This window comes from Pectinophora gossypiella, chromosome 16 (assembly GCF_024362695.1).
Source record: "Pectinophora gossypiella chromosome 16, ilPecGoss1.1, whole genome shotgun sequence".
Taxonomy (NCBI): Eukaryota; Metazoa; Arthropoda; class Insecta; order Lepidoptera; family Gelechiidae; genus Pectinophora; species Pectinophora gossypiella.
Genome location: NC_065419.1, coordinates 13,176,823 through 13,203,565, shown reverse-complemented (window position 1 = coordinate 13,203,565; position 26,743 = coordinate 13,176,823). Strand labels below are relative to the sequence as shown.

At 40.7% G+C, this 26,743-nt stretch overlaps 2 protein-coding genes across 4 annotated transcripts; both read left to right on the top strand.

The window, feature by feature from the left end:
- Positions 1–660: 660 nt before the first annotated feature.
- LOC126373785 (zinc finger protein 135-like) lies at positions 661–17,969 on the top strand. 3 transcript variants are annotated; one of them, XM_050020075.1, is made up of 14 exons: positions 662–919; positions 1,418–1,712; positions 1,994–2,168; positions 2,447–2,584; positions 8,409–8,543; positions 9,136–9,522; positions 10,917–11,063; positions 12,034–12,174; positions 12,797–12,927; positions 13,786–13,938; positions 15,252–15,411; positions 15,786–15,911; positions 16,817–17,011; positions 17,796–17,969. In XM_050020075.1, the coding sequence occupies exons 2-14, from the start codon at positions 1,627–1,629 to the stop codon at positions 17,943–17,945; spliced, it is 2,124 nt and encodes a 707-aa protein (XP_049876032.1). In that variant the 5' UTR covers positions 662–919; positions 1,418–1,626; the 3' UTR covers positions 17,946–17,969. The 3 variants fall into 3 exon arrangements, with proteins under 3 accessions (XP_049876034.1, XP_049876032.1, XP_049876033.1); XM_050020076.1 differs by having other exon boundaries at positions 663–919; positions 15,267–15,411; XM_050020077.1 differs by lacking the exon at positions 16,817–17,011 and having other exon boundaries at positions 661–919.
- A 297-nt stretch (positions 17,970–18,266) lies between these two features.
- Positions 18,267–26,721, top strand: LOC126373825 (H/ACA ribonucleoprotein complex non-core subunit NAF1). The gene is made up of 6 exons (XM_050020152.1): positions 18,267–18,840; positions 21,016–21,173; positions 21,731–21,837; positions 23,869–24,008; positions 24,732–24,947; positions 26,198–26,721. The coding sequence occupies exons 1-6, from the start codon at positions 18,476–18,478 to the stop codon at positions 26,565–26,567; spliced, it is 1,356 nt and encodes a 451-aa protein (XP_049876109.1). The 5' UTR covers positions 18,267–18,475; the 3' UTR covers positions 26,568–26,721.
- The last annotated feature ends 22 nt before the right edge of the window (positions 26,722–26,743 follow it).

The window sequence follows — 26,743 nt, the reverse complement described above, 5'->3', positions numbered from 1 at the left end:
CCTTTGCCTTACTCTTCGGGGAAAACAAAAAAAGAAAAGGATTGGATGACGTTTCCAGATCAGGGCTGCCAGATGTACGATTTAAATCGTACTCGTACGATTTTTTGGCATTTCTACTCATGTACGATCGCAAGACTACGATCGTACGGAAAATGTATTTTTCAGTACCTGGCAACATTTCGTAATAAAACAAATGTGTTACTCCGGCAGCTTTGATTATTTTCAACGTTGCAGGCATTTTTTAATCACAAGTGCAGAAGAAATTAAAAAAGATACGATTTAGATGGCGCCATTCTATCGGAACTGGACTGTCTTGAACCTACCAATGCTGTTCCCAGTAATTACAGTAAAAAGTACCGACGTTACTGCCACTCATGATACTGGTTCCAAGAATAATAAAACCCGAGGACATGCAAGTGATGCAGGCGATAGATGACAAATAGCGCAGTTTTCCGAATAAAAAAAAAAGAAAATTAACCTCAGAAAATTAGTATAAGTCTAATAAACAGTTTTATTGCATTATTTTTCTGATTCTTAACGAATTATTCTCATTTTTCATAAAAACTTTGAACTTTTAAGTTGTACTATCTTTTCATTTCAAAATTTCCTTGGAATACGATTTTTTTGTAGTTGACGTACGATCATGCCTTTTTTTCATCTGGCAGCCCTGTTCCAGATTGACATTTCTTGTTTCTTCCATTGAGCGATAAATAAACAGCAATTTTTGTTATTTTGGCATGGATCCCAAGCCACAGTGGCATAACAGGAAATGAAATCGCTGACCAATGCGCCAAGGAGGCTATCCGCACGGGCAGAGAGGTGTATAACAAAGAATTTTCTAGAGATATTCGTTGTCTTGCTAAACCACATTTACATAAATCATGGACGGAAAGGTGGAACAATTCTAGGCTCATAAAGGGTAAGTATTATGGTGGCATCCAGCCATTTGTTCCCATAAAACCATGGTTTTTTAAATATCGCAATTTCGACAAACCTGTTTGTTTCACCATAATCAGACTTCGTTTGGGACACGTGTGTTCGCCTGTTTTCCTGGCAAAGCTTCGTATCCGCGATCATTCCCTGTGTGAATGTGGAGAAGAGGAGGGTACTCTTGATCACTTGTTTTTTAATTGCCCCCGACTGAATGTTTCCTTATATGATGTACTACCCCCTAAAATTCCCCGCCCTGTAAATGTTAACTTTCTCCTCACATTAGTGTATACCCCTTTTATAAATATTTTATCTAGGTTTATTAAATATAATAACATAAAACTCTAATAATTTTCATAGTTTATATATATACGTATATTTTTTTTTTTTTTTTTTGTGTCTGTTCTTAACCTTTATTCCTTGTCCCGCAAACTTAAACCCTGTGTTTTGTAATGTCATACTAACAAATTGTGTTGTTATTTTCTAGGTTCAATCTTCACCATTGGACTATCCACCGATTATTTTAACCTAACCGATCAAAATTATATTTTAATGTTAAGTATTTTCTCTTGAACCTTGACGTTGGCAGAATCATCGTTTCTGAACGATGCAGCCACAAACAAAGAAAATAGAAACAGCAATTTTCTGATCAATTTTTACATTACATAAATATTGTTGTATGAAATTGAGTTCGAAATGGGATGCTGTTGCTGTGTGAAGGGTTGTGGAAACAAAAACGACATTCTGAAGAAAGATCCTAACTCAACAGTGTCGTTTCATAAGTAAATATTTATTTTTGTTATCACGTTTCACTTTGATTGCATTACATTTCTGATGAATTCTAGTAAAAAATTGCAATTTATTTTATTATTTCAAAAGGGAGAATGTCATGCTCTACCTACTATCTTTGAAATCATTTTGGGTTCTGTATATACATCTTACAATAAACATTCAACCTTTAAATTTTTTTGTATTATTTTACTTTTTCCTAGGCTGTTAATGATAATACCGCTAGCTTAAGCAAACTAATTTAAAAACAAGAATTTCGAAATATATTTTTAAGGTTCCCCACAAACCCAGAGTTAAAAAAGAAATGGCTGCAAGCTATTGGGCGCCCCAATTGGAAGCCACCCAATCACGCCCGCATCTGCAGTGCACATTTCAGCGCTGATCAGTTGAACTATGACAATGTAAGAGTCAGGATACAGGGGCAAGCCTGCCCTGTACTTTGTTTGCCGGTCAGTATATATATGGATTCATACAACAACATCTCAATATACTACTAATACTTTTATTGTAAAATAAATGTAAACATATACCCATAGGTAAACATCCCACAGCTCGGGGATGTTACCAATAAGTAGACAGTTTGTTTGTTTTATATATATTTTTCTGAGCATGACAAATATTGTAATTTCACATATTTTTCTTTCTTCAGACATTTGGTAAATAAAGCTGTTTTGAATTTAATCATTTGCACATTTAATAAAAATCTGTATTTTATATTTTGTTTCAGCCAAACTCTAACTTCGAAGCAAATAATCTGGAAGTGTGCAGAATCTGCTTGGCCGTTGATGTCAAGTTGCACAGCCTACAGACTGGGACCCTAGCCACTTGTATTGTTATACATTCTTTATACTTATCCACAATCAATGTAAGTTTATTTTAAGCTGAAAACATAGTTACTCTTTGAATCATCAACAATTATTTAAATATGTTTTTTGGCAAAGGTTTCATAAAACTACTGCACCTTTTCAACCTTTATAGTCGACAAAATGTTGCTGCAAGAAGAACCTCTGCACAGGGCCATAGACATTCTTATAAAATTGAAGGTTTTAGCGTAGTAATGGTGCTAATTCTGGTATACATCATTGGCAGGTACAAAATATGTTATTTTTAGATGTACAAGAAAAAAATGGAACTAGATATAACACTGACAAATTAAGTTCTTCTCTGCCAGATTAGGAATCGACCCTCCTTGCAACCACGGTGACCACTTAATGTCATCTATTAGGCATTAAGTTTCTTTTTATCAGATCTTACTGCTGGGCAAAAGCCTCTCCTCCTCTTCCATTTGGCGCAGTAGGATCTTGTAAGCTAGATTAGGTCTCACATCTCAGTGTCGCCGTCTAGTTCTTCTCTGCTTTAAACTAAATAATGGAGGATAATAAACCAACCAATCAGACAAATATAGTCCAAAGCTTCAATCAGGTAACAACCAATTTTCGTATCAAAATAAAGAAAACCAATATTAAAGTTGCAACAAAAGTTTTTATTTGACAAAATAATTAAAAAACGTATAAGTACAGTAATCTAAAACAATACACAAATAATAAATTAGATAATACAAAACGTAATAAATTAGATATGTATAAAATAATAACAAAATGTTACTTGATCCATGTATATCTGTAAATTCCATTTTTAATCTGCTGGAGCATTTCTATGTTTCTCCTTTGGTTTTCTTTAGAGATTTCTTCTAAGTCACATAGGAACTGTGCCGTGAGGGTGTCAGCTAAAAAAAGTATTAACTTTCATCAATCAATAGTCAATATATTGTATTTATACAGAAATGCTCAGTGAAGTGTGGGTACTTAGTTCATCTTGCGATTGATGCAACTCTGACTACCCCAATTGGGATATAGTATAATCGTAAGTTTATGTTTCTGTCCTACTTATGCCCTCCGGCGCCAGGGGTCTACTTCTCAAACAGTCTATTTCTCATTTTGACTACTTTTCGTGGAGACAACTTCGCAAATCGCCTACTTATCAAACAGTCTATTTCGCATTCCGCCTACTCTCAAAGAGACCACTTCGCAAACTACCTACTTGTCAAAGAACGAACAAAGTACTGATAAATAGAAAATTATTCATTACGTTTTGTATTATATTATTTTTATTAACCAAACAAACTTAAAATGAAATTAAACTTAAATTGTAACGTAATAACAAAGAAAAACTTAAAAACACTAATTAAATTTTAATCACATATAAACAGTTTTTTGTAAATATTCTATAATTGTTATTTCGTTAGCTTCTAATTGGCACACGTGTTTTTCTAATTTTTGATCAAATTGTATATCACAGTTCTTGCGGTTTTTTTTCAAAGGGTGGAACAAACATCTTTGAATTTGAAAATCGAAATGTTTTCCCTCTTTGCGCAGTTTATGAACAAATGAGAAGAAAGTTGGCTTTTTAGGTATCCTGGCATTGAGACGCCTATGCCAACCTTCTAGAACATTTGTTGTACGATGCAATTGGTGTGCACAACTCAGGATCTCCGCAGAAACTTTTCTCAGCCACTGGGATTCAAAGTAAATTTTGAACTCCATAATCGGATTATGTTATTAACTGTCCGAAGATGACATTAAAGAAAAAAGTAGTCAGTTTGCGAAGTAGTTCAATTGAAAAGTAGGCGGAATGCGAAACAGACTGTTTGCTAAGTAGGCAGTTAGCGAAGTAGTCAAACAGAGAAGTGGGTAATGATGCGAAATAGACAGTTTGAGAAGTAGACCCCTGGCGCCGGAGGGTACTTATGTTTGGGATGATCTTTTATCGCGGTTTTCACAAGCGACGCAGTAAACATTATAGCTAGGCGAAGCCGAGTCGAAGTGTGTCGTGTTAAGACATGGAATTTGATTTTTCCTTCGTTTTTACTTAACACGTTGACAGTCCCCATACAAAATGTCTTGGCTTCCTTGTAAGTCCCGCATATTACTTCAACCTTTGCTAAGTTACCCACGATCCGAGTGGAGTACCCCGTGGAGAGGAGTGGAGCCTAGTGCGTACCTGGTCGCCTTCTAGTGATCCATGTATGGGTCACGGACGTATGGTGCTAGACCGTCATGACCCATATATGGATCATTGGACTGTCGACGTGTTAAGTTTATTATAGTATAGGCCTTTGTAGCCTGAAATAAATAGTGTGTCTGTTGAGAATAGTCGAAGACGTGCTCCTCTCGTGAAGTCCCGTGTCTCCATATGAATCAAAGAAAAGATGGAACAAAGAGATCTCTTCTGGCCAACCGGCAACTCTGGTTTAGCTAACAGACCCCCCCCCCCCCCCAACCCCCAAATATCGGTCTTACTTTAGTCTTCAATTGTTTGGCGTCATACGTCACGCACACAGACGCGCGTGTACGATAACGTCAATGTGTAGTGTCTGTGTAAAAATAAGGTTTTATGTATGAAGTGTCCTGGGTGTGGTCTTACCCAGGGCGTTGACGCTTGCGTGAAGTCGTTGGGTGTGATGGTCTATTATACTTCGAATGTGTTTCAATCTTTGCAGCTTGTGTTCGAATCTGTCGTACGCTCGCTCAAACGTGTGCGCCTTTATCTGAACATAAATAACATAATTATTTCAGAACCAGAATCATTTATTCAACGTAATTGTCATAGATAAACTTGTTGAAGATCGATTTTCCAAATTTTCCAATGTTTTATCCGTCATAGTCTTGATCCGGGAACGTGTGATTTACATCTTAGTGTAACGGGTTCGAATCCAGACTCGGGTTCGAAATCACTGAATAGGTAACCTTAAAACCTAGTCAAATGAGATACTTTTAACGAAACGTCAAAACGAAAGTTTTCTTTGGAATTTGTATGGAAATACTGTCCTGTGACGTCATCAATAAACACGGTCAAACGTCGTACTCATTGTTACTCAATTTATAAATAAAATTCGAAAATAAGTCGAAAAGTAAAACGAGATTGAGTTTTGACCATCTAAGACCGGCTTCTATTTTTAGATTACCATTTTATAATTTATCTTTGACCCAGTCAAATACCCTAGACATTGTCAGTGTTACTACAAAACAAAGACTAAAAGATAAACTATGTTTAAAATATAATCCGTATACGAAAGAAGTCCCGAAGGCCGCGGCGCTACTGTCGCAGATTCTGCATAGAATTATTATGACTTGTCAAGTTAGTTTCATTAAAATCCGCCGACTTCTTTCCTGGCGCGAAATACTATTTCAAACCTAGTTTATTTTTAGTTTGTGTTTTGTAGTAACACTGTGTAAGTTTAAATTCATGTTTGGATCATAGATAAATCGATATCACGTGGTTTTCAGGATATGTGTCCGGTTAATGGCAATAGGCTAGTCTTCCTATTACATGGGACTTAAACATAGCTGGCGAGGAGTGGGTTTATTATTAATTACACCTCTGCCTACCCCTTCGGGGATATAGGCATGATGCTATTTTATGCTTTTTTTTACAATAGCGTAGCATAGAATAATAGCTTAACGCTATCATGGACGTACTATGCTCGCATGCTAACATGAATAAAAGGTCAATGACCCATTATATTGCCCTTGGTCTTGGTTCCATACAAGACCATTAACCCGGCCCCAGGGGGAACAGAGTCATCTTCTCTGCCCTCCACTGGGGCAATTCCTGTTCGGCGCGTCCTTGCCGCGGGGGTGGGCGCCTCTTACTTCAGTAGGCCGGAGTGAGATGGTGGCTGAGTTCGAATAGGGACCCAGACCTACGGGGTATAACGTAGAACCCTTGCCCAGGGATACGGGTGAAGACCTCAACGGCTGCAGAGGCGGAGATGGGAGCCATCGGTACGGCAATGCGGGACGGAAGGGGCATGTCACAGGGACTGTAACCTGGAACCTGACAGAGGGCAGCAGTAACTGTCAGTACTATTCAGAGGCAGAGGACAGGAGTCCTAGTATGGCTTTGTAATAGACTACTCTGGGCGCCATCCCACTCGCGTCAGACAGAGTACTGCGGGGCGGAAGGCAAGAGGGAAACCACTGCCCTATTTTTCCCTAAAAAGTAGCATGGAGAGTATTCGGAAAATGCTACACCGACAAGAGCGTGGCTCTTAAATTGATGATGATGATGACCCATTATAATCCATGTTTTTTTAAAGCGACACGATGTGACCGAGGATGGGACATGCTTACCTAGAAAGTGCCTACTCTTGCCTTAAATAGGCCCAGATTGTGCTTATCGGGAAACATTTTTTTTTGTAAACGTGACTTATTGTAGATTAGCCGCAGATGGCATTAGCTACTTGGCCGGACAAACGGGGAGCGCTGAAGGCTCTCACCCGGTACAACGGAAGACAACAGGCCTGAGGATGCCTAGTTGGGCGCGAACCTCGGAAGGCTCGTCTGAGAGTGGGAAAGAAATGTGTTAGAAAGTCTTACTTCAATATCCTGTTTGAAGAGAGGGTCGAACATTCTAGCCATCCTTACGTGCCAGCTCTTGTGTGTCTTCGTGCTTCTACCACCCTCTGTCTTGGTCTCTTTACCAACCTCGTCCGGCAGTTGCAGCCTTTTTAATTGCTCAATAATTTCGTCCCCCGCACACCTCTCTTCGTTACAAGGCCCTTGTACTACATTTCGGTCCATGCTATTGACACATACAGACGAATCCATTTTTAAATTGTTTAAATTTTAATATTTTTAATTCATTTAAATAAACAAAATGACCCAAAAGTAACTAGCGAACAAATTTGACGTCTAAATGGTTTTTTTTCTGTCAGTGTCAGGTAAAGTAGCAAATTTTATATGCCAAGGTTTTTAAAAGAAGAAAAAGGCGGATTGGTTTTCTTTCCGCTTCCGTATTTATGAATGATGATCAATACTTCCCCGCCAGTCGGGACGAACTGGAGTAGGAATTCTGTATCCCATTCGCAGGTGAAATAAGTACCGACCGACTCTCACAGAGCTTTCTATTCTTCTATCGTGTGGGTTGTGAGGTGGATTACCAACCCCATCAACCCTGGTGTCAGGGTTATTATTGAGCCTCCATAGGCCCCTGACATGACTCATGTAACGACTACGTACTTACATCAGTAAGTAGTAACCGGGACCAACGACTTAACGTGCCTTCCGAAGCACGGATCATCTTTCTTTTGGGCAATCAGGTGATCAGCCTGTACTATCCTAACCATACTAGGGATCACAAAGTGATTTTTATTTGACCAACATGATAGCACGTGAAAAAGTATTTTATACTATTGAGTATTCACTCAAGCGCATAGCATGGGCGCCGACTTCACCTATCCCCTCTGAGTCTTATATGGCCGTAAGGATTAAGGGGGAGGGCATGTACTATCTGTCTCGCTCGCAATCACGCGTTAGGCGACATACGGTCAGAATTTGTTTTTTGTATGGAGTGTTCGGGGTGTGCTCAAGGAGAGCACTTAGAACGAAACCACACCCCGGACACTTGAGACTACACATTGACTTTACACGCGCATCTGTGTGTGTGACGCCTGACGCCATACGATTCAAGCATAGAATAAGGAATAATACTACATAATTCAAGTCTAAATTATGTTCAGGGGGGGGGGGGGGGCAGCTCCGCTGGTGGGGAGCAGAGAGTCGCCGTTCTATACGTAGTATTATTCTTTATTCTATGGCGGAACGAAGCGGAGTAGAGTGGAGCCAAGCGGAGTAGAGCAGAGCGGAGACGCCCTGATGATACATTTACTTATCTTTATTTTGTTACAGGAAAGCAACACAGAAAGTCTACCAGAATTCGTCTGCTATGAATGTGCTGCTCTTCTAATTAAAAGCTACAGTTTGGTAGAAAAGAGTATGACGGCACAAGCTACTTTACTTGATATTTTCGCGCGCCACGGACAGGTACCTAAAAGCACACGTTCTGAAACTCACATATTTTTTTATGAAAATAACAATAATCCAAAATAGTCAAGGCCTAGATGTCTTTTAACCCCTTAAATGCCGGAACGCGGATCTCGACCAGACACAATGTAAAATCTATTGTGTCTGGTATCTCGGCATATGAGAGGTTAAGATTCATATCCCGTTATTTAAATGTGTCTGGAAATCTGGGAAACCCACATACCCGAGACATGCATTCTCGGAGGTATGTGACCTAAACTGTATTGAGTATTGAGCCCGGGTTGGAAAGTCAGACAGGTAGTCGCTTCTGTAAAAAACCGGACCTGTCAAATCTTCAGGTTAAGTAAGCGGACACTGTGAAAAACGGGATAATACTAGGGAGATGATGATGATGTCTGAAAATGTCTGAAAACCAGACCCATACAGGGTGGTAGTGACATCGTAACAAACACATTGAGAGTAAAAGTAATTGAAAATAATTTAAAAAAACAAAAAAATATCATGAATTTTGTGACCGAAAATTCCACTTGATGTTTCCTCAGAATCATATAATTAAGTTTATTATATTAAATTACATAACAAAATATTTCAGGTAACTAAAAGTCTAATAAACAATATAAATAGAGATAATTTGAACTTAACATCTGTTTTACAAGCGTACAATAAAACACCAACAAAGACGTTCCATTATGATGAGGAAGAAAATGTATTAAACATTATCAAAGATGAACACAATATTATTAAAGAAGAAAAGATAAAGAAGGAAACATTTAAAAATACAGAATTCGAAGAAAATGCCGAAAGTGATGATGGAAAAGACAGTGATATAAATAATATACCCGAAGTTGATAATACACGTTCAGATGATGAAGACGTTGAGATGCTTTGCGATGATGATGGTGATATGGATGAAGAACTTCATAGTGATCACGATTCAGATTCAGACAATTCATTAGTAATTCAACTTAAAGATAAGCCAGTAAGTAAAATGGGATCCACACAACAGTATTTAATCGTAAATAAATATCATCCTGTTAAATAAATGAATGAAAGTGGACATACGAAAACGATTTATGATAAATCAGAAATCAGAATCATTTATTCAATGTAATTACCATGGATAAACTTGTTGAAGGTCAATGTAACATTTTTGAATTTACGTCATTTCGCAAGGTGTTATGGCTGAGGAGAAGAAATGACAAGAAACTGCAACAGCAACACATCTTTTAAATCAATGAGGGTATACATTACAAGTTATTTAATAACTAGAGGAACACATTCAATACCAGACATTTTTATCATTTAGGTAGTCATTAATCTTGAGGAGCTCGGTGGCGCAGCGGTTAACGCGTTCGGTCTGCGATTGTTGAAGTAAAGCAACTTTCACAAAGGCCGGTCATTGGAAGGGTGACCACAAAAAAAAAAATGTTTTCATCTCGAGCTCCTCCGTGCTTCGGAAGGCACGTTAAGCCGTTTGTCCCGGCTGCATTAGCAGTCGTTAATAACCATCAATCCGCACTGGGCCCGCGTGATGGTTTAAGGCCCGATCTCCCTATCCATCCATAGGGAAGGCCCGTGCACCAGCAGTGGGGACGTTAATGGGCTGATGATGATGATGAGGATATTGAATCGATCGATAATTTAATGGTGATGCGTATGTTAGCCCTGTTAGTCAAGAGTCCTCTAAAGACTCTAAACTGAGGAGCATACATGTAGTCTTTGAGACCAAAAGAGAGTATGAGAGTGGTAGAAGCGAAAGTCGTACGTCAGGATTACGAGGACTATGTCAGGAGTACGTTGTGTGAGTGGTATTCCGTGGTCTCGTGTGGAAAATAGGAATGAGCGAGGGAGAAGAGAGGATTGCGGAATGACAGGGAAATGGAGGTCGGTTGTTTAAATAGGAGTAAACGTAAAAACAGCCTCCGTGGTCTAGTGGTTAGAGCGTTAGGCTCACGATCTGGAGGTCCGGGTTCGATTCCCGTTGGGGACATTGTCGAAATGACTTTGTGAGACTGTCCTTTGTTTGGTAAGGACTTTTCAGGTTTGAATCACCTGATTGTCCGAGAAAGTAAGATGATTCCGTGCTTCGGAGGGCACGTTAAGCCGTTGGTCCCGGCTATTAGCCGTAAAAACACCTCCACCAACCCGCATTGGAGCAGCGTGGCGCAGTATGCTCCATACCCCCTCCGGTTGATTGAGGGGAGGCCTGTGCCCAGCAGTGGGACGTATATAGGCTGTTTATGTATGTATGTATGTAAACGTAAAAAAATATAAAACGTGTAAAATAAACAAAGGTAAAGAAACAATAATCGTTTCCTTCATTCCCTATCCCACAATTTTCCCTAAATTAAGAATTAATTCAAATATTTTCAGGTGGAAAATGTAGAACGAAAAGGAAGTAAGAAGAACATTTCTGTTGAAGATGTTAAAACTACAAAGAACTGTGAAAAGAAAAGGACAGATGCATTGAAACCAGGTCGACACAAGATACTGGCTTATTTCAATATAGTCCAATTATCAGTGAGTATTTTTTTATTTTTATCGACCTCCGTGGTCCAGTGGTTGAGCGTTGGGCTGACGATCCCGAGGTCCTAGCTCCGATTCCCGATGGGGACATATCACAAAAATTACTTCGTGGTCCCTAGTTTGGTTAGGACATTACAGGCTGATCACCTAATTGTTCGAAAGTAAGATGATCCGTGCTTCGGAAGGCACGTTAAGCCGTTGGTCCCGGTTACTGCTTACTGATGTAAGTAAGTAGTCGCTACATGAGCCATGTCAGGGGCCTTTGGCGGCTCAGTAGAAACCTTGACACCAGGGTTTATAATGTTGGTATTCCACCTGCGTGCCTTCCGAAGCACGGATCATCTTACTTTCGGGCAATCAGGTGACTTCTCTATATTTTTTATAGAACTTATTGTGTGTAGTGCGGTACACACACTAAACAACTGTATTATATAATTTTTTACCTACCTAATTAACATAACATAACCAGCCTATATAATGAGGGGAGGCCTGTGTGTGCCCACTGCTGGGCACAGGCCTCCCCTCAATCAACCGGGGCTTTTCAGGCTTGAATCACCTGATTGTCCGAAAAAGTAAGATGATTCCGTGCTTCGGAGGGCACGTTAAGCCGTTGGTCCCGGCTATTAGCCGTAAAAACACCTTCACCTACCTAATTACTTAATAATAATATTTAGTTAATGTCCGCGTGATGGTTTAAGGCCCGATCTCCCTATCCATCCATAGGGAAGGCCCGTGCCCCAGCAGTGGGGACGTTAATGGGCTGGTGATGATGATGAATATTTAGTTAGATGTTATAATATTATTATAATAAGGCACCTAGTGTCGCCTCTTTTATATTGCCGTGCCCTTGCACGGCGTCACATGTACCTTTTTACTATGTTCCACCTTAATTTATCTTTGTGACATGCTATAAATGAATATGAATGAATGATTGAATGAATGAATGAATATTTCTCTCAATTAGATGCAAGAACAGATTGAGGAGTGGCAGAAATGGGTAAAGAAACGCGGAAGCGGTGAAAACTACGTTTACCGATGTGAGAAGTGCTCGAAAATGTTTGCGCATCAGAACACTTACCGGCGACATTTGATTGGACACGATCCTGTAAGTTTAATTACTTACTTAGCTATGGGCACTCTCAGGCCTGTTGTCTTAAAAGGGATTATCTTTTTTTCTATATATTATGTTCTGAAGATAAACAAATTCCAAGGAAAAAGAAATCAATCTCTTTTTACTTTGTGGCATATTGGCTGTGGCCTCGCAATGGCCCAGTAACGTAATTGGTTAAGCGCCATCTGACGAGTTATTGAGAACTATTTTTATTTTTTAATTCTTAAAAAGAAAATGAAAAAAAAAGTGTTTGTCGTATGCACCTTGAGCGGTGGGCACGGATCGTCACGCATTGGGTGCCTCATGACGGGTACAGGCGTCGTGGTAGACCTTGAAAGAGATGGCGTGACGACTTGGACGCTTGCCGGAGGGACTGGCCGGAGTACGCACAGGACCGCGAAAAATGGAAACAGGAAGGAGAGGCCTTTGCCCAGCAGTGGGATCTTGTAGGCTAGATTAGATTAGAAAAAGAAAATTTCCTATTGGTATATAGTTGCCGTCAATTGTACTTCTCCTGTCACATTTGTAATTGTTTTTAGTGTTGTGTTTATATGTGCAATAAAGCGTTTTTGTATTGTATTGTAGTTGTAAGCTTATGCTTATGCTATATTTTCAGAGTCATGGACCTGGTGAGTGTCCTGTGTGCAAGCTACGATTCAAAACGGATGGGCTGGCCCGCTCGCACGCGAAGTACGCACACGAAAAGAAATTATACTGCAAATCCTGCCCCAAAGTCTTTAACAGCGTGTAAGTGTATAGGCTAGTTTCGAACTAGTCAAATCAGTTACTTTTTGTTAAACGTCAAAACACAATATTACTATTGAATTTGTATGAAAAAGCACACTGTGACGTGATAAAATGTCAGACTTATTATTACGTTTTTCTCGATTAAAATTCATAAATAAGTTAAATAGAAAAAAGAAAATGTTTTTCGTTAGTTTTAGATCTATCTTTATTTGGTATTCAGAATTTAATAATTTATCTTGAACCTAGTACACGACCCAATTATGTCTACCTAAATAATAGTATAAACAGCCTATACGGGGAGTGACCGCAACGAAGTTGTACAGCGGCATCTATATACAGGGTGTTAGTGACATCGTAACGAATACTGAAGGGGATGGTTCAGACCATGATTCTGAGTTAATATCAAGTAGAATTTTCCGTCGCAAAATTATTGTTTTTTTTTTATTATTTTCAATTCTATACTTTTGCGATGGAAAATTTCACTTGATTAACTCAGAATAATGAGCTGAATCATCCCTCTCAGTATTCGTTACGATGTCACTTACACCCCATACAAGTTCATACAGGTAGCCATACAAGTAGGTATGGGTATTAGTGTCACCGTAACGAATACTGAGAGGGATGGTTCAGACCATGATTTTGAGTTGATATCAAGTGGAATTTCCAGTCGGAAAATTCATGAAAATTATTGTGTCTTTTTAAATTATTTTCAGTTCCATACTTTTGCGACGGAAAATTCTACTTGATATAAACTGAGAATAGTCTGAATCATCCTTCAAAGTTTTCGTTACGATGTCACTAACACCCTGTATATGGCCTGGAAATTCCCTCGATTGAATTTGAGTTATTTATTCGCAGAATAATGGCCAAGCGACACTACAAATGGCACATGGGCCGCGTGTACCAATGCAAACAATGTCCGTTCTCGAGTGCGCACGAGTCGGCTCTGAGCTCCCACATGCGTAAGCGCCACGGCGTCTTTGGCAAACAAAATACGACGGCTGATTTAAGGTGTGTTGAAATTGTTACTTAGACTAAAGCACACCGCGTACACTTCATACAAAAAACCTTATTTTACACAGACACTACACGTTGACGTTATCATACACGCGCATCTGTTTGTGTGACGCCTGACGCCCATACGATTGAAGACTAAAGTAAGTCCGAGAGGGGGGGGGGGGGTGAGGTAAACATAGCTCAGCCCCTTATGGGGAGCGGAGAGTTGCCGTTCTATACGTGGTATAATTTATTATTCTGTGACTAAAGTAAGACCTAGAGGGGGTGAGGTAATCAAGCTCGGGGTTCGATACGTATTGGTGCGAGGCGGAGAGTTACCATTCCATAGGCAGAAGTGTATATTATATGCACGCACTCCTTGCCAGCTATTTTGAAGTCTCAGGTAAAAGGGAGCGACCCTATTACCATTAACCGGGCAACTCCTGGAAACCACGTGATATCAATTGTGATCCAAACATGGATTCAAACTCATAAAGTCGAAATCAGTGGTTTGTAACTCGAGCTGTGGGTCACCATGTCATCATCATCCCCACTGCTGGGGCACGGGCCTCCCTATGGATGGATAGGGAGATCGGGCCTTAAACCACCACGCGGGCCCAGTGCGGATTGGTGGTTATTATCGACTGCTAATGCATTCCATGACCATGTATTCCATAGAAATACCATAGGAAATTGTTATAAAGTAACTCATTCGAGTCGAAGCCTGTACAAAGGTATTTCTCAAAGGGAAAAAGGCGTGATTTATATGTATGTATGTATGAAACTTTACTCGAATGAAATTCTTTAAAACCTTGCTACGGTCCTAAAACTCTTTCACTTCCACTCTCATCAAAGACTTCATGCACGCTCGACGGCTTAGAGAACCCTTCTTCTTCTATCGTGTGGGTAGTGAGGTGGATTACCAACCCCAGCAATCCTGGTGTGAGGGGTATTATTGAGCGGCCAAAAGCCCCTGATATGGCTCATGTAACGATTACCCACTTACATTAGTAAGTAATAACCGGGACCAACGGCTTAACGTGCCTTCCGAATCACGAATCATCTTACTTTTGGACAATCAGGTGATCAGCCTGTAATGTCCTAACCAAACTAGGGATCACAAAGTGATTTTTGTGATATGTCCCCACTGGGATTCGAACCCGGGACCTCCGGATCGTGAGCGCGACGCTCAACCACTGGACCGCAGAGGCCGTTAAAGAACCCTTTGACCTGGCCTTTCTTTAAAATATCCTGGATTTGATCGCGGTATGTGCGCCTAGGCCTTCCTCTTCCAACCCTACCACAAAGGTTTATCATACCCATTTAAGGCGTTGTTCTTCCAGCGAAGCAAAACCCGAAGACCCTCTGAGCACCACCTGCAAAACTTGTGGCTTGAAGTGTGAGTCTGTAAGGGAACTGGTGCGGCACAGGCGGGCCGACCACCCGCACCCCAAGACTATCCACAAGTATCCTGTGCAATGTGAATATGTAAGTGTACATGTTAGTAAGTAAGTAAGTGAGGAGCTCGGTGGCGCAGCGGTAAACGCGCTCGGTCTGCGATTTTTGAAGTTAAGCAACTTTCGCAAAGGCCGGTCATAGGATGGGTGACCACAAAAAAAAAATTCATCTCGAGCTCCTCCGTGCTTCGGAAGGCACGTTATGCCGTTGGTCCCGGCTGCATTAGCAGTCGTTAATAACCACCAATCCGCACTGGGCCCGCGTGGTGGTTTAAGGTCCGATCTCCCTATCCATCCATAGAGAAGGCCCGTGCCCCAGCAGTGGGGACGTTAATGGGCTGATGATGATGAGGAAAGTTCTATAATATGCTGACAAATATGATTTGACCCTAATTTTGGTTTCAGTGTGAGACAATAGTGAACAACGGAAATGAGCACTGGAATCATGTAAGGAAACAGCATCCGAAGCAGAAATCCTCCTATAAAGCTCTCGTGGGGGCCGTCTGCGACACGTGCGGAAAAGGTTGTCAGGTTAGTTTCCATAATCTTGGAGTTGCCATTCTCTTCTACCGTGTGGGCTGTGAGGTGGAGTACCAACCTCATCAACATTGTGTGCGGTGTCAGGGTTACTATTGAGCCGCCAAAGGCCCCTGACATGGCTCGTGGAGTTGCCACTGAAAAGGGTAAATTACAAATTGCTGGTTGTTATAGAAGAAGTCTCTCCTAATCGGCTATTTACAGTAGCATGCAAATAATTAATACAGGGTGTTAGTGATATCGTAACGAAAATTTTGAGGGATGATTCTGAGTTGATATCAAGAGGAATTTTTCGTCGCAAAAGTATGGAACGGAAAATAATTGAAAACACAAAAAATTTCATGACTTTTCCGACAGGCACTTGATATCAACTCAGAATCATGGTCTGAATCATCCCTCTCAGTATTCGTTTACGATGTCATTAATACCCTGTATATACAATTATTCAAATCATTAAATATTTTTACATACATACATAAACTCAATACTTTTGAGCGCTCATATTTCATCTACGGTACTTGTACTATCAAGTGACACAATAATAGGCTAGTTTCTAACTAGTTACAGTTACTTTTTACTAACAAAACACGAAATTACTGTAGAATTTGTATGAAAAAGCAACCTGTGACATCATAGAAAAGCATGTCAAAATGTCCCAGTTGTTTAAAATTCATAAATAAGTTAAATAGAAAATATAAAAATTTCTTTATCACCTTTAGATCTGTCTTTATTTAGTAATCAGAACTTCATAATTTATCTTTGACTTACAAAACTACCCAATACTGAGGGAAATTAATCAGCTCATGATCGCGAGTTAAAATCAAGTGGAATTCGGTACGGTGTCACTAATACGTATATATTGATATAATGTTTTGTAATTTAATACAATCTGAAACCAGACGTCATCAGCGTTGCAACTGCACTCGCTCCGCCACGCGCCCCCCTCGGTGCCGTGCCCCACGTGCGGGCGCATGTTCCACGACGAGCACCGCCTGCGGGCGCACGCCCGCACGCACGCAGACGCGCGCCCGCACGCGTGTGACCAGTGCGGGCGCAGCTTTAAGTGGCGTGGCAACCTACTGCGACATAAACGGGTGGGTTTTACTAGTATTTATACAGTACAGTTATTTGTACAGTTTGCATGCTTCTAAAGCCTGTTCAGATTTTTTTGTAGGATCCATTAACATAAGCTCACGGCCAGACAATACATCCATCGTAAGATGAACTAAGCACCCACACCTCTCCGAGCTTTCAGTTGACCAATGTGGTAGGTGGTTAGCCGTATCGCCGTCTGTAATGTTCGAGCCAACTATGTTAGTGAAACTACAACTGAATGTTTTTAAATGCGAGAAAGGTCTTACGCAATAATGGACTATTCATATGGGCGATGGGCTAATCGCCCGTGTTTCACGACCTAAACCAGCTGCGCCCGCCTTTAAGCTGCGTGATAACCCAAAACGACGTTATCTGGTGAGGTGTAGCTCGACCTAGTTAAACTATGATATAGTTATGTTCAGTAGGTCCTAGTGCCGTACTAATACAAGAACGTGTGTCGGCATCGGTAATTAAAAATGAAAAGAATGGAATAATAGAAAATAACGACCTCCATGGTCCGGAGGTCCTGGGTTCGATTCCCGGTGTGGGCATATCACATAAAATTACCCGTTTTGTTGGAACATGACAGGCTGATCACCTGATTGTCCGAAAGTAAGTAAGATGATCCGTGCTTCGGGCACGTTAAGCCGTTGGTCCCGGTAACTACTTACTGATGTAAGTAAGTAGTTATTACATAAGGCCTTTGGCGGCTCAATAGTAACCCTGACACCATAGAAGAAGAAGATAGAAAATAGATGTTAGGTCCTCAATTACTCGTTTCAGGTACACACCGACGTAGCGTCATACGAATGTTCCATCTGCAGCAAGTGGTTCAAATACTCCACCAGTCTGAAGTTACACGTACGCTCTGTACACTACAAGATACCGCCTCCACCGCGCAAGAGGAAGTATAAGAGGAAAGAAAATACTTAATAATTATATTATAGAAATATATTTAGAAAATTTGTCTTTTATTGACTCCCTAGTTTATCATCATACAAAATAGATTTTCTATAGAGATTTCCACCGACTTACATGAATAAGTTCGATGAATGGTACTAGTGCATAGTAACTTAGTAAAAGTACTCGTAAATTATACTCCTATACCAATGACGAACAATAGCATTTTTTTTAAATTCGAAAAAGCCATGGTAAAAGGTGGTACTTTCTTATATCATGAAAAAAACTACCATTAGTTTGGATTTTTCCATAGAAGTATTTGTAGTTCGAAATGGGCAACACTGAAATGAAAAAAGCAAATGTCACTTCACTCGCTGCTGTGAATAGTTGTTTTTATTCGCGTTTTATTTTCTTTTTTACGAAAGTAATTGTAATTTATTTCAAGTGCTTTTAGTTTACCACATAGTATAGAGCCAGATAAGTTAGATAGTGCTTAAAAAAGTTAGTTAGTGTAGTTTGTGGTAACATTTTCTTGCACGCGTTTTCACGCATCGCTCGTCACAATGGAAAACCTTGATCAGGGCAATAATAATAAAAACGTGTCTTTGAGTTTGATCGCGGAATATGGGGCTTCTGATTCGGATTCGGACGATACTGAGTCACATTCCAATGATAATACTGGTAATGAGGATTCGGACGCTGCGGAGTTGAGTGAGATGGTGTTGAAGAATAACATAATAAATGCTTGTGCCCACGGCCCGCTGGCGAGGTCCACGGACGCAGAGACGACCAGACACATGATTATAGACAGTGCGGAGAGCGGCGTGGTGGAGTATGATGTGACTGAATATAGGGATGAAGACAGCGAGTCCGACTCCAGCGACAGCGACGTCGACTCGGTCAAGGATATCGAAGAAATATCCAGCGGGTTAGCTGCATTTGTATTTTGTTGCATTACTATCATTTAATTTTTACATACCCCCTTTTTACACACCCCGGACACTTCATACAAACAACCTCGTTTTACATGGACATTATCGTACAGGAGCATCTCTGTGTGTGATGTCTGACACCATACGATTCCTGTCTAAACTATGTTCGAAGGGGGTGAGGTAAACCTAGCTCAGATGCTGGTGGGGAACGAGGAGTTGCTGTTCTATATGTAGTAGTATTCCTTATTCTATGCTGTGAAGTTTGAAACAATCTAGATGCTTATTATGTCATATGTTTCACAAATAAACAATTGGATTATGTTAAGACGGTGTTGGTATTCATGGTTCATTTTCCTCCATACAACCAAAAGTGGAAGTTGAACCCAGCTCAAGACATGGTGGAGGCACCTCGTTAGGCAGACATGCCTGGCCTGGTAGTTGGTGACTCATGTTTAGACATTATCAATTTGATGTATACAGAAGATCAAAGTTTCAAGTCATAATTATACTTAACTACTTATTATTTTTAATTATGTATTATATTCTCATATTATACCTACAAGTATTGATCTGAAACTCTCCTATATGACCTACCCACCCCATTCTCCTGGCTAGCTTCCAGATAATGTTTCCAATGGCAATGACCTTATTTAATGATGTGACTTCATACATTTTATTAATTTATAGATATAGGCGACTATTTAGTAGATAAATGCACATCTTAAACAGCCAGTCATCTCACTACTGTTTTAAGTTTACGCGGTTATTATCATAATTAAAACACATAATAACGGGTTCTTACCAAAATGGGAACGGGAACTGGTTCGGGGGAGTCTCATATCCCTGCTTTAAATGCGGTAAGAACCTGTTATTATGTGTTTTATTTACACATCATACAATTGAAGACTAAAGTAAGACCAAGGGGGTGAGGTAAAACTGCTCAGACATTGGTGTCAGTGGAGTTTCCATTCTATATGTAGTATTATTCCTTTTTCTATGTCACAACCACATTGCTCTCTGTTCGATTGGGGATGAGAGCCCCTATTTGCGTCTATATTCTCTGGGGATGGGAGTCTCATATCCCCATTTAAACGCGGTAAGAACCCGTTATTATGTGTTTTAATCTCACTACTGCTTACTGACCTCCCTTTAATCAGCTGGAGATGGTAGATGTTTAACATAGGGGATGAAATAAATAAATAAAATAAATAAATAAAATCTTTATTTCAAGTAACCATTGACTCATATGTGTTAGTAACTGACTTATTTCTAATGTTAGTATAAAATAAAAATAACACACAATATCAAAAGCTTATAATACATTTGGGCGCGTGCAGCCCACTGCAGCGACGCAAATAGGGGCTCTCATCCCCAATCGAACAGAGAGCACATATAGAATGGAAACTCCACTGACACCAGTGTCTGAGCAGTTTTACCTCACCCCCTCGGTCTTACTTTAGTCTTCAATTGTATTGTAAATAAAACACATAATAACAGGTTCTTACCGCATTTAAAGCAGGGATATGGGACTCCCCCGAACCAGTTCCCGGTCCCATTTTGGTAAGAACTCATTATTATGTGTTTTAATTATGATAATAACCGCGTAAACTTAAAACAATGTATGATGTGTATGTGTGTGTATCAGATTTCACACATTTGCGTACATTCTTTATGATAACATAAATGTGTAGTGTCTGTGTAAAGTGAGGTGGTTTCTTTCTATACTTTCTATGAAGTGTCTGGGGTGTGGTTGTGATAAAATGAAATCTTACTCAGCTAGTTTTTTCTGCTTTATTAGTACCTAACCTACGGATTTTTGAGTATAAATAAGAATTGCAAAGTTTCACAGATTTAAAGGATTTTTACATTAATATGTTCTACCTAACCTTATTAATCGTTATAGTTATGAGTATCATTACTATTAATGTGAAAATGAAAATGAATCTTACGCTAATTTCATGATAATTTGTTCAAAAGACCTAAATCAGATATACCTACATTTTACAAGGTAATTTGCATACATATGTTCTCATAGTATTGAGCATTCCTGGTTTTCTTATACCATGCGTAAACTTACGCCTATTTCCTACTGGGGTAAGCAGAGGTTATAGATTCCCATTTGATCCTGATATTCATCAATTGAAATTAACTTAAACAATTAAAATTTTCAGTGAAGAGGAAAGTAGTAAATCCAGCAAGGCCGAGCCTCCAAAGGTGCACGGAGAGCTGGGGCTAGATGACCTGCCTCCCATTGAAGACCTGGCCATTAGTCTGCCCGAGCAGGAGACAACCAAGATTGGAACAGTTGCCAGTATTGTTGATAGACTAGGTAAGCAGAAGCAGCATGGAGCGCCACATGATTATCATCTCCCTAGCATTTTCCTGATCTTCACAGGGTCCACTTACCTAACCTGAAGTTTTGACAGGCCCCGTTTTTTACAGAAGCGACGGCCTATCTGACCTTCCAACCCGCGAAGGGAAAACCACCCCAATACAGGTTAGGTCACATACCTCCGAAAATGCATTTCTCGGGAATCACGATGTTTTCCTTCGCCGCTGAGCACGTGATAATCATTTATGATCCAAACGTGGTTGGATCATTCATTGGTTTAGGCCTGTGCTGGATTCGTACCTGCAACCTCAAAGTGAGAGGCAAGCGTTCTACCAACTGTGCTACCACGGCTCAACGATACGAGTGCTACGCGCCACATGATAAAAAACCAAATTCCATTGGCTATGCAAAGAAAATCCAATTATTATTCCCAGTTCTTGCGCGGTGAGGAGGGCCCGAATCTGCGACACGTAACTTTATCATCAACTAGAGAGGGTATGGAGCATACTCCATCACTGTACTGCTAATAAACGTAATATTTTGTTTATTTGCAGTGATTGTACGGGCGTTTCCTAACACCCCTGCGGTGGATCTGGAGAGTGTTCTCTTCGTGGACAGCGGGGCGAAGGCGCTAGGGAAGGTGTTCGATGTGTTTGGACCTGTAAGTATGACTTTAACGATCTACTCTGCACCGGCGTGCGTATATGAAGCGATTGATGAATGTGGAGGAAGCAAGAGAAGTGTGTCAGGATCGAAGCATATGGAATGCTATAGTCTCTGCTTACCCCGATGGGAAATAGGTGTGAGTTTATGTATGTATACAATACAATACAATACAAATACACTTTATTGCACCAAACTAAAAATAAATAATTACAAAAAGTCTCTTAATTAAGTACATGGCATGGCATGTATGTTACTTTTAGTATGATATTTTTTTTTTTTAACCCCTTTTTTGCGCGCAATCTATCACCCTTGGATAATAAGCACTTCTTGTGGTGTATAGGTATCATTTTAGGTAAGCGACCAGTGTCGCTTCCTATTTTGGGCCTTAGTTGGCTAGATCCTGCGGCAGCCTCCTTCTTAGTCTTAGTTGTGTGTGCTCATCCATGAGCGGCCTGGCCAGTATATTAGGATGGGCTGTTATTCTGTTTATGTAAGAGCAGCTTACATTTTTTAACTCTTCACTTACTGTTGGGATTCCCAACTCTTTGTGTAATCTGCTATTGGTAATGTACCATGGAGCATTTGTGATAATGCGGAGGGTCTTATTTTGGAATCTCTGTAGGATCTCTATATTGGAGTGTGCGGCTGTTCCCCAGAGTTGTATTCCATACCATTCCATTAGTATGATATAGTGCAAATCACATCAAATGCACTTTATTGCACAGAATTTAATTTTAACAGGCACACATAATACATGGAGACAGTAGAACTTGGGCGGCGATATTGCTCTAGATGCTTATTGCAGATATATTCAGATCTTCTTTTCCCTGCTATACACGTTGTGAGAAGCTGCAGTAGTTTTAGGTGGATGAGACGTTCGTTATGTAAAAAACGACGATATATTTGAATTTAAATTCGACGACCTCGCTGTGATGTATTGTAGACTGTTAACTCTGTAAATTCGAAACAAAACCACATTTGAATTAAATTATGCACCTCGCCCTTGACATCATTTGGCCTTCAGCAGGTATACTCATTATTCATTCACTAGATAATGTAGATAGAACTAGGCGACCTTACTGATATTATTATCGCCGATTTTAGCAGACTAAAATGTTATCCATCTCCCTAGCATTAACCCGTTTTTAACAGAGACTGCTTACGTAACCTGAAGATTTACAGGTCCGGTTTTTTATGCGAAGGGAAAACCAGCCCAACATAGGTTATGTCCGGTCCGTGTTGCTGTATGGTTATGTCACATACCTCCGAAACGCATTTCTCGGGTATGTGGGTTTCTCATGATGTTTTCCTTCACTGCTGAGCACGTGATAGAGAATTGTTGAGGTTGGGGAAGGCCTATGCCTAGAGGCAGACTGAACCGCAGTAAAATAAAAAACAAAAACAATATACTAATCATGGCTAGTAGGTATATAGTATAGTTTGATTGACGAATAATGTGTACCGATGTCACGGACAAGCGCCATCTAGCGCATATTTTAGGAAACAATTAGTGCGCTACGTTTGTTCGTTACATCAATGTAAAGATATTTGAAAATGTAACTTGGTAACCAAGAAATCTAATAGATGGCGCTATTAACCAAGGCCAGTAAAACAGTTTTTCCATGACCGAGTGAACGACGAAACACGACTTTTATTTTCCGCTCCCGATAAATTATTACCATCATCATCATCAGCCCATTAACGTCCCCACTGCTGGGGCACGGGCCTTCCCTATGGATGGATAGGGATATCGGGCCTTAAACCATCACGCGGGCCCAGTGCGGATTGATGGTTATTAACGACTGCTAATGCAGCCGGCACCAACGGCTTAACGTGCCTTCCGAAGCACGGAGGAGCTCGAGATGAAAACTTTTTTTGTAATCACCATCCTATTACCGGCGTTTAAGAAAGTTGCTTAACTTCAACAATCGCAGACCGAGCGCGTTAACCGCTGCGCCACCGAGCTTCTCAAATAATAATAATTACCAAATATGCCAATTTGTCATCTTTGTTTCTTGAACCGCAGGTGACGGAGCCGCACTACTGCGTGCGCTTCAACTCGGCGGAGCACGTGCGCGCCCGCGGCGTGGAGGTGGGCGTCGACGTGTACATCGCGCCACGACACGACGCTCACACCAACTACGTCTTCCTCACTGAACTCATGAAGTACGTTTATTTATTTGTGCACAATAGAACGGCCTCCGTGGTCCAGCGGTTGAGCGTTCTGCTCACGATCCGGAGGTCACGGGTTCGAATCCCGGTGGGGGCAAATCACTTTGTGATCCCTAGTTTGGTTAGGACATTACAGGCTTATGTAACTAAGATGATCCGTGCTTCAGAAGGCCGTTGGTCTCGGTTACTACTTACTGATTTAAGTACGTAGTCGTTACTTGAGTCACGTCAGGGGCCTTTGGCGGCTCAATAATAACCCTGACACCAAGGTTGGTGAGGTTGGTCATCCATCTCATAACCCACACGATAAAAGAAGTACACTTTAGAACAGACAAAAGAAACATGCAAAGAAAAAAAACAGTACAGGTAAGCTTAGTATGTGCTTATTATTGTGTGGTTTAAGCTTCATAAATACTTTTTATCTTTTTTTTCGTTGTGACTTATTGTAGATTTGCCGCAAGGCATTAACTACTTAACCGGACAAATGGGAAGCCCTGAGAGCTCTCACCCGGTCCGTTTATTATCTATAGTAGATAATACCTGAGAAAGCAACTCTTCGGGCGTGGCGTGGGTGACAATTCACATATACATCTCGCTGGTTTGACAGGCGTTTGTTGTGTTCTATCAACTTAATTCTGCCGGGTTATACTAACGTTAAAATTTAAAGGGTTGTTTAAGATTCCTGCCTAAATTGACGTGTGTTCTTTATTCTTTCAGACTGAAAGGTTCAGACGCGTCCTGGCTACATGATATAGAGGCGCCGCCGCAACACATAGACTTCTCGGACGACGAGGAGGAACGCAAAGCCAACAGAGCCAAGAGAGAGGCGCAGTGGCAGAAGCAGGAGGAGTCTGACGGGGAGACCTCCAAGAACCCCGCCCGCAAGACCCAGGAGACCCGACGTAGCCAGAGACCTTCGGAGTCCAGCAGCAGGTATGTGCCACGAGCCATGGTATAAGAAAACCAGGTATGCTCAAAAGTGACAGCTTCAAGGTTAGCTCAGCTGACACCATACGTTGCCATTTTGTAAAAAATAAATTGCCCACAACCAATGTTTTTACTTTTCAGGGAAATTTTGAACTTTTAGTAAAAGATTTACTTAGTTTTAATGATTTTTATATGTGTTTTGTGTGTGTGGCTGCTGTGCCCAGCAGTGGGACGTATATAGGCTGTTTACGTTTATGTATATGTGTCAAGTAATAAATTAAGTAATTAAATACATTACTCAGTAATTCAGTTAATTTTCAATAATAAAATTTACGTCCTTGGAATGTTGGAGATACCAATTTAATGGTAACACTTACTTGGATTGAGCATACCTGGTTTTCTTATACGAGCATTGATCTACTAACTACCGTAAGAACATGAACCACTTTTGCCGAACTATCAATAGTTACACCTATATTCTAAGATGTTAAATCCAACCTTCCTCGACCTCGTCCTCAGTTGAAGCAACCTCGAGGCTTTTCTCGAACTTAGCTCAAAATCAGTATTGTCGGCGCCTCGATAACTCAAGTTTAATATGGCATGACGATAAAATGAACACACTAGCACCACTCACGCGCTACACTCTGGTCACCTATGGACTTTGACTAGTCATTGTGAATGACCAGTTACGACATTGACCAGTCATTATGGACAATGACCAGTTACTATGGACATTGACCAGTCATTATGGACAATGACCGGTTATTACGGACATTGACCAGTTATTATGGAGAATGACCAGTTACTGTGGACGTTGACCAGTCATTATGGACAATGGCCGATAACTATGGACATTGACCAGTCATTATGGACAATGGCCGGTTACTATAGATATTGAAAAGTCATTATGGATACGGCCTCCCCTAAATCAACTGGAGGGGGTATGGAGCATACACCACCATGTTCCAAGTTTATAATACTGTGTATAGAACGGTAACTCTCCGCTCCGCGCCAATTAGTATTCGGCGCCGAGCTAGATTTATCTCACCCTCTCTGTCTTACTTTAGTCTAAATGGCTAATGAGCAGGGAGTACGCGCGGACTGTCTGTCTCGCTCGCACTTACGAGGTAACCACACGGTAAGAGATTGTTATATGCAGTGTCCGGGGTGTGATATTCAAGACGGACCAAGCAATTGGTATTGTATGCTTCTAGTTGTATGTATGTTTGGTAAATAAACGATTATTATAATTCTAGGTTCGGCAGCGGACCCAGCCGGGCTAGGAACCCGTTCTCCGCGGGTTCCAGACGAAACCCCAACTCATTCACGAGGTTCAACCGCCCCTGGGGCAACTTCGATATGAGGACCCCGCCGCCTCATCCAGACCCCTTCTCCGCGCCGCCCAACTTCAATGGACCCCCGATGTTCCCCCCTCCATTCAATCCGAATACCCCTCCCCCCTTTATGGGAAATACATTCCAATTCGGTGGGAACCCACGCATGGGCCCGATGCCGCCCAACATGCCACCTTTCAGACAAAGCGTCCCGATATTTGGTTCCAACTTCTGCAACGGCCAGCCCCCCCAGTGGGTCAACAACGGCCCCCCACCCCCTCCAGGGACCTAACTAACGCACATATGATAGTTACTATCGTTTAAGATTTATCTCATAATATTAGTCTACTATAGTTAGAACCGTAATTGTCTAACAATACTAAAGTGTGGTTATCCAAAAATAAATCTATATTTATATGGAATAAATGAAATTACTTATAGTACAACTATCGCTTTCATTTACGACCT